Source organism: Gavialis gangeticus, unplaced genomic scaffold (genome assembly GCF_001723915.1).
Source record: "Gavialis gangeticus isolate Ggan-Ray unplaced genomic scaffold, GavGan_comp1, whole genome shotgun sequence".
In the NCBI taxonomy this organism is placed as follows: Eukaryota; Metazoa; Chordata; order Crocodylia; family Gavialidae; genus Gavialis; species Gavialis gangeticus.
This window is the reverse complement of record NW_017728992.1, coordinates 118,368,571-118,375,906: the sequence shown is the minus strand read 5'-3', so window position 1 is coordinate 118,375,906 and position 7,336 is coordinate 118,368,571. Positions and strand designations below refer to the sequence as shown.

Here is a 7,336-nt window from a genome sequence, read left to right as displayed (position 1 = left end):
GTAACACAAGTGTACTGCCATCTCTACCAGCTGTCTGATATTTAGCATGTGCATTTACTACAAGAAGTCTTAAACGCAATCTGTGAAAGCACTGCTTGCTACATGATATGAGGCACCATACCAGTAGCAGTCGGCACTGTTGGAACCTCCAGGAGAAGACTTCTCTACTGAGGATCAGGCATTTTCTCTACTTTGTAATAAACCTAGGTACTGTACATTGGTGAATTCCTGCAGGTTTGAGTTAAAAAATCCCTTGGCAGCCTGTGATTTTGAACGTTTTGCAAGCCTCAGTCTTCCCTGGCATTATTCTACAGATACATAGGGCAACTGATAAGACGAGACAGACTAAAGTGTCACCAGTGTTCACATATCATACAGTTCTTTGTGTCTTTCACATCAATGGAAGAATACCATCTCCTACTCTTACCTCTCCATGCTTAGCTGAAGATAGTACCTGAATGTAGAGAAAAATGCTAAGAATAAATACAAGCAAGACCAAGGTGGTGCTGATAGGCCAGGTAAACCTTTTTGAAGAATGTGCAATTCTTCAAATGTACATTTACTATTGAAAGCATATGCCTTCCGACTGGTAAACTAGCATGCAGCTTTTGAGGGCCTTTTGGATTCCTCCATGTTAGTGGAGGTTCAACATCCCATTACTTTATTTAATTTTCTTGAAGAGTGCGCCTCATGCTGTCCGGCATGAATACAATCCTGATGACTCGTGCATGTGTGCTTATTTATTGCAAGACATGATTATATCTAAAAATGAAGCTATACAGCCCAGAAAACCTCCCTGGAATGGACTATTTTTGTATCAATTTACTTTGGAACAGAAATTGCCACAAGCACTGTGATGCTCTCCTCTTAACTGGATGCTTATTAAATACAGAGTTCAATTCAGGGTCTCTGTTGTGATAATTAAAACTCTTGATGGGAGTGGTCCTACTCTCCTCTCCCTCTATGAGAGTTATATTTTTAGTGGAACACAATCTTTGAGCCAGACTTTGAATGCAGGAGACTTCACTGGAGATGGAGTCAGAAATTACCTGGGCAGATCCAGTACAGGCACTCACACACAAATATAAATCAAAACACAAATATGCTACCCCGTCTATTTCTCCTTAAATCTGGTTAGAAATCAAAGACAGAGACTGTCAGCCATGTCTGAAGAGCATCAGATCATGCTACGGAAAACATGCTTTTCCCTCACATTCCCACTCTGCACACACCAAATACCAAAAGAGATGTCTTGTTGATAACTTCTGGCATGTGCCCAGGGCAAGCTTAACGTTTCGCTAACAGTGAATGCATGACATTTTTAGCATTGTATAAATAAATGGGCATGTTTTCACAACAGCATGCTCTGGTACAGTCCACTGCTGTGTAGATACAGCCCATTGCTGTTGTTTGAGGTTTTCAACTACAGCAGTGGGGCCAGGCTTGTAGCTAGACACATAAACAGATAGAAAGAGTATGTTGTTTTCATTAAGGCAGCCAGTTTTATTCAACTGAACAAAGATATTGCATTTAGCTGCGCTAATCAATTTTATAGCTTAAGTCTGCATTATTTCTAGATACTCTGAGGATACCATCCTGAACTTTGGCCTGAAACTGCTTCGTTTGTCACTTCACCATACATTTTTCAATTTACTGATGCTTGTTGGGAGAACTGTCCCTCTGTAGTAAATGGTGGTGACATGGGGATAATAAATTCTTGAATTTGTTCTCAGAGGAATTTCTGACTGATTTCAAGACAAAATAATGGAAATGGGAAAAAAACTAGAAGTTTGTAGAAATTTTCTTTTTTCACTCAATTCATTTAAATGATTTGACAAGTCACTTTTATAGACCATTATTGACCAGTTTTTGACCATTTCCCTAAATATTTGGTATTCCATATGAATGAGGAGGAAACTTATTACTTCATATTGTTTTTAAATTCAACTATTAATGTCAGCATTATGGCAAGAAAATATAGACGGTTTCTCACCTCTCGTGAATGCCTTCTGTAAATTACCATTTTCTGAAAAATGAAGAGAGAATTAAAGTTTCATCTGAAAAAGCTCTATCAGCAAACAAATGTGTCTAAGTTATAATCATACTCACAAGGAGTTTACAGGCATAACTAGTCATTTGATATCAATGCATTATTATAATGCAAATTATCTGTAACTGAATACTTACTTTTGGCAATTAGCTCTCTCTCAATCTTCCCATCATCTTGGTACTCATCTAGCCATCTTTGTTAAAAAGAGAGAGTGGGGAAGGAGAGATAGTAGTTAGGATGGTAGCTAGCAATTGAATTTATTACAATGAATCTCAGAATTACTGCCAGTCCCCTCAGTGTCTTAATGCCTCTCCTGTCCAGCTAAGACTTGTAAGCATTTCCTGGAACAAATTCTCCTCTGGTGAAAATTAGCATTGCTCTGCTCACTTCTATGGTGCTAATTTACACCACAGATTATGTAGCCCAATATATTTCTACAAGACACTGGGAATACTTATGGGAGTTAGTGTTCTACTGGGTAGTTAGTATTTACAGGATCAGGCCCTTAAGTTGTTACTTCTTTGGGACAAGGATCTGGTATTTTACTGATCTGTGCTGTCCCTGCACCTAATATATATTCTGTGTGGCTTACATTATTTCTTTTCTGGATGAACACTATGAATGTTAATTTCATACCAATTTTTCCCTGCATTGTATGATATGGAATTTAAGGGGACTTAACCTCAGTCTTGACACACAACAAAAATACACCCTTACTAACTCCCCTTCCTGATATTACAATAGCTGATGGCCTTTAAGTAGCTCTTTTATTTTTTCAAACGTGGTAGTCAGTATAACCTTCCACACATAGGCACACTATGTGAATAAATCTCTGGTATGTGGAAGAAAGACTAGGCTCCATTATGTTTAAATTATTGTTGCAATAAATAGCTTGATTAACCTTTGTGAAATCTTTCCCGATCCTCCTCCAGGGAATCAAAAGATCACTAACTATTTTTTAAAAACAGAAGGGAAACTTTAGTTCCTTGGCAGCCCTCACACTGCAGGCAGAGTGATAGAGCCCCTCCTGTTCTCCTTATAATGTCTCTAACCTTTTTTCCTAGTGCTTAATAACTTATTTTTGACAAGACAGTTTTATAGCAAGCCCACTATCCAAGCTAAGTATCCCTCCCTTAGGAGAAATCTCATAAAACCTCACTGAAATTACAGAAACAATTGTCTCATCTGTCTACTCTACCAATAACCTTCTTTAATGTAATCCAAGCTAATTAAACAATTTAATAGACAAAAAACCACTGATAACAACAATAATAGTTTTGAGGGAAGTAAACAGTTCTGAGCCAACCATTTTCAAGGCTTTTGCATTTTTTTAACTGTGGGGAACATACCTTTAAAAGACAGGCATAAATGTTTTTATTGAATTTCTAAAAGATCCTCATGACTGAGGCTTCTCCAAAATTACAGAGTAGATATGAAGAACTAGTTTGTAACCATAAAGTTAGTTCTGAACAAATTCCAAGATCTTATATCTATTTTAATAGTGCATAATTCATTTGATAAGTTCCTCCAATGTATCTCTCTATACCAATATAAGGTGTAGCCATATATGCATTTTATCCCTGTCTAATATTTATGGTGGAGGGACCTGCTTTAACATAGAGGCTGCCCAAGGCTCCGGTTGTTGCCTAAGGTAGCAAAATATTTGAAGCAGTAGAAAATTTAGTGACTGTGACTAGGAGCTGAGAGAGTTGGATATTTTCCAATTTTGCCTACAGCAGCAAAATTCTAGAGCTACTGAGACAGAGAAATAGATATTTGCTAAGTGAAAGGAAATGCTTTAGTTATCCTCTAGATAGCTTGCTATCTAGAGATTAAGGTCTCTTCAAAGATTTCCAATATGTTAGGTTCACTTGAATGATCTGTAGTGACTGGAAAATACAAAACGGTCTGGCCTAAATCCCTAATATATGTAATACATGTTATGGCATAGGGAATTGAAACACTATTTAAGAGGTATGACGAGCCTCTAGAAGAGATCAGTGCACCTTTCCGGCTTCACATGACTTGGCCTCTGAACTTCTTCACCTTACCCCATACACTCACACACTGATCCTGCAAGCCTTTGCTCCATGACGTGGAGGAATAAATTCTATTTCCTTCTTACCTCTACACTATTTTGCAATATTTCCTCCAGATGTTAGCAGTATAACAATTCTGGTTTCCCATGAATGGCATACCTATTACAGGGAAAGACTACCTCTTGCTCTTCATCCTCTTCTTTATATTTGATGACAACTTTATCCAGGAACCATCCATTGCCTGTGATGAAATGACAACAAGTTTGAGGGGGGTTTTTTGTTGTTCCAAACAACAACAATAATAGTAATAATAATAATAATAATAATAATAATAATACTACAAGATGTACATGCTGGGTCTCAAAATGTGATACTGTTATTCTTCTCTATAGACAAAAGGCCATTTAGATTTCAGCAAACGTTTCTTCATTTGAAGATAAACGTAAACTAGCACCAGCACATTGCCAAAAGCCACCACAGCCTTTGATTGCTTGTTCTCAGAAGACATGGTCAGAGTTGTGGGGGAAAGGCAAGTCAGTCCAATGGTGAAAGCCAGAAGCCAAGGCACACAGTGAACATTCCAATCCAAAGAGGCAAAAACAAGAGACAGAAACCAGGATGGCAGGCATTAATCTGAATGCAATCTAGGACTTGGGGAGCCTGAAGCAGATGGTCAGAATTGAAGATTTATGCTGAGCAGCGACTGGCATAATTGGGAGGCAAGGGAAGGCAGGAACTAAGAGTGCAGAAAGACATAACACTTGAATCATTCCAAGAATGTCAGTGATTGAGAACTGGTGCACAATTGTCCCTTGACAGAAGGGAGTGTGCATAGTGCAACCTGCAGGGTAGGACTGGCTGCAAGAGGGCAGCACAGAGGGTGAAAAACAATTCACAGTTAATGGGCCAAATCACTTCACACTGAGCATGGAATTGACAGAGTTCCTGTTCTATTAAGCACCCATTGTGTTTGTTTTCTGTCTCACCACCACCACCTAAAAATTGACACATTTTTACCATTACAGGCACAACCATCCACCCACCACAAGCAGGGAGCCACAAAGCACCCTTCCCCAGATAGAACCCTGCTACCCACTCCTGCACCACATAAGGGCATTGTCAAACTATATGCTGTAAGCTGAACAAATGTTAATTAGTTTAGTTCTGTTCATCTTACTGGAGCAGTCCCACATTCAGCCAAAAAACCTGGTCTGCTTGCCCTTCACCTGCACAACTGTGACTTACCACTAGAGGCTTGGTACACAGGGAAAGGGCAAAGAGCTAGGGGAAGAACAGGCTTCCTGCTCCCTCAGATCAGAGTGAGTGCTGCACGAGCTGGATGGCCATCGTGCTTACCATCACCATTCTAACCAGTTCTGCTCCTGCTGGGAGCACAGCCAGCTGGGTCTGATCAGGGTTGGGGGGATGTGGCAGGGCACTGTTTGTGCCTGCCACTTTAAGGGCCTGGAGCTGCCAGATGCCTGATGAGGGTAGCAATTTTGAACTGAAGTCTGCCCATATAAACAGGGCAGCTCTGCTGCTGGAGGCCAGGGCTGCTAGTAACATCTGGAGGTAAGGGAGCAGCTGTAGGGGCTGCTAAGGAGGCTCCTGGTCCTAGGCATGACCTAAAACTGCACCCTGCCAGGAGTGGGTGGCCTGGGGGACTCCCAGTGGTGCGGGAGCCCCCAGGAAATGCCAGGCCAGTTACCACCCTGGTGAAAGGCAGGTCGGGATGCCTTAACCCCTAGCCCCCACAACCAGGTGGGTTACCCCTTTGTTGTGGGGGCTGGGAAGGTGGACCCTATGGAGAAAGAGTAAGGGCCATAGACTCAGGCCTGTCTGAACTTCCCCTGACTGTCCCATGCTAGGGCCAGGACCAGAAGGGTCGAAGGCCCACTGTGAGGAATGCCCAAGAGCTGAGGGCCTGGGGTTCTGAATGACTTGGGGATGGGCCAGGGCTAGTAGCCAAAGGTCCCGGTGGGGGGATCACACCCAAAGGGGAAGCAGATCAGGGAGCTATGTTGCCCAGCATGAAGGCAGAAGAGACCGCCTGAGGAGAGGAATCCAGGTGGGGTTCAATAGTAGGATTCTGGGGCCCAGTGTGGGGACCGGTGATGATGATAATTATAGATGCCATCTGCAAAGCTTGGGCTGCGATGTAGGGGAGGAAAAAGCTGCAGATAGCACCCCCTGGCATCGGGTCAGGAAATGGGCAGCCTCCTACTTATTAACATCTATTTAACTAATTAACAACAAGGCGTGGCGGGTGAGAATGTGGGTGATTAGCCCAGGAACGGGTGGGTGGGCCACAGTGAGATCAGCCCCGAGCAGGCCCCCTGCTACAGGGGACCACATTGCTTGGCTCTGTAGCTCTACTTCCCACTGAGAGTAGTGGGGAACCATACCACTCAGACTCAGCTGGCTCTGCTCCCAGTGGGAAGAAGAGCCAGGTCCAAGCAACATTGGGGGCCCCCCAACCCCTGCTCAGACTCAGCTGGCTCTGCTCTCACCAGGAGTGGAGGCAGGAGACACAGTAGGCCCACTGCCTCCTGGGATGCTAGAGGGCTTCAACTTGGGTGGAAAAGCTGTGGAGAGTGACCACAAGTTAATAAAACAGGAGGAAAATTAGATAGATTTGAGATTTTCCTGCCCTGAACTGGGATAACGTTAAGCTGAATAACTAGTGCTTTAAACCACTTAAAAGGTGTTAACATGCAGCCAGTCAAAGAGTTAAGAGCTCCAGAAGCCACCTAAAGTTACCATGTAACAAGGCCTTAGGCCTGGGACCCTCACCGGGAGCTCCTACCAGGGAAGTGAAACTGACACAGGAGCTGTCTATTTCCCCACTCCTGCAAACACTTTGGCCAGTAGAGTGCTGGTTGTATCTCAGAGCAGCCCTATTGTCCTAACTGGATTTGGGGGGTTTGGGGTGCTCTGTGTCCACACGTAACATTGAACTGGTTCAAGGAGGATTACCCAAAATAGTAATTGATTTTTTCCAGTGTGCTTTTGAAATGTTCCAGGAAGTTTAAACCAGTCTAAAGTGCCTTGTATATCTAGACTCTTAAGGCACCTATACAAATGCCAAACATCTGCTCCATGTGCTAATTAGCACACATCAGAGCAGACTCAATTCATAGTTTCATAGTTTCATAGATTTAGGGTCGGAAGGGACCTAGTAGATCTTCTAGCCCGACCCCCCGCCAGGGCGGGAGAACAACAAAACCCCAGAACAAGAAACGGGACT

At 42.7% G+C, this 7,336-nt stretch overlaps 2 protein-coding genes across 2 annotated transcripts in view; both read right to left on the bottom strand.

Annotated features, from left to right (window-relative positions):
* The window catches only part of LOC109298725 (lipoxygenase homology domain-containing protein 1-like), a 182,523-nt gene extending 178,381 nt beyond the window's left edge, over nt 1-4,142 (bottom strand). Inside the window, exons 1-3 of the mRNA XM_019518979.1 lie at nt 4,102-4,142; nt 2,188-2,243; nt 1,994-2,026 (exon numbers count right to left, since the gene is read on the bottom strand). Of these exons, the coding sequence (XP_019374524.1) occupies nt 1,994-2,026; nt 2,188-2,243; nt 4,102-4,142 (130 nt within the window). The remainder of the gene's footprint in view (nt 1-1,993; nt 2,027-2,187; nt 2,244-4,101) is intronic.
* A 66-nt stretch (nt 4,143-4,208) lies between these two features.
* LOC109298716 (lipoxygenase homology domain-containing protein 1) overlaps nt 4,209-7,336 on the bottom strand; it is a 236,860-nt gene continuing 233,732 nt past the window's right edge. The window contains exon 29 of the mRNA XM_019518967.1: nt 4,209-4,330. Within this exon, the coding sequence (XP_019374512.1) occupies nt 4,209-4,330 (122 nt within the window). The remainder of the gene's footprint in view (nt 4,331-7,336) is intronic.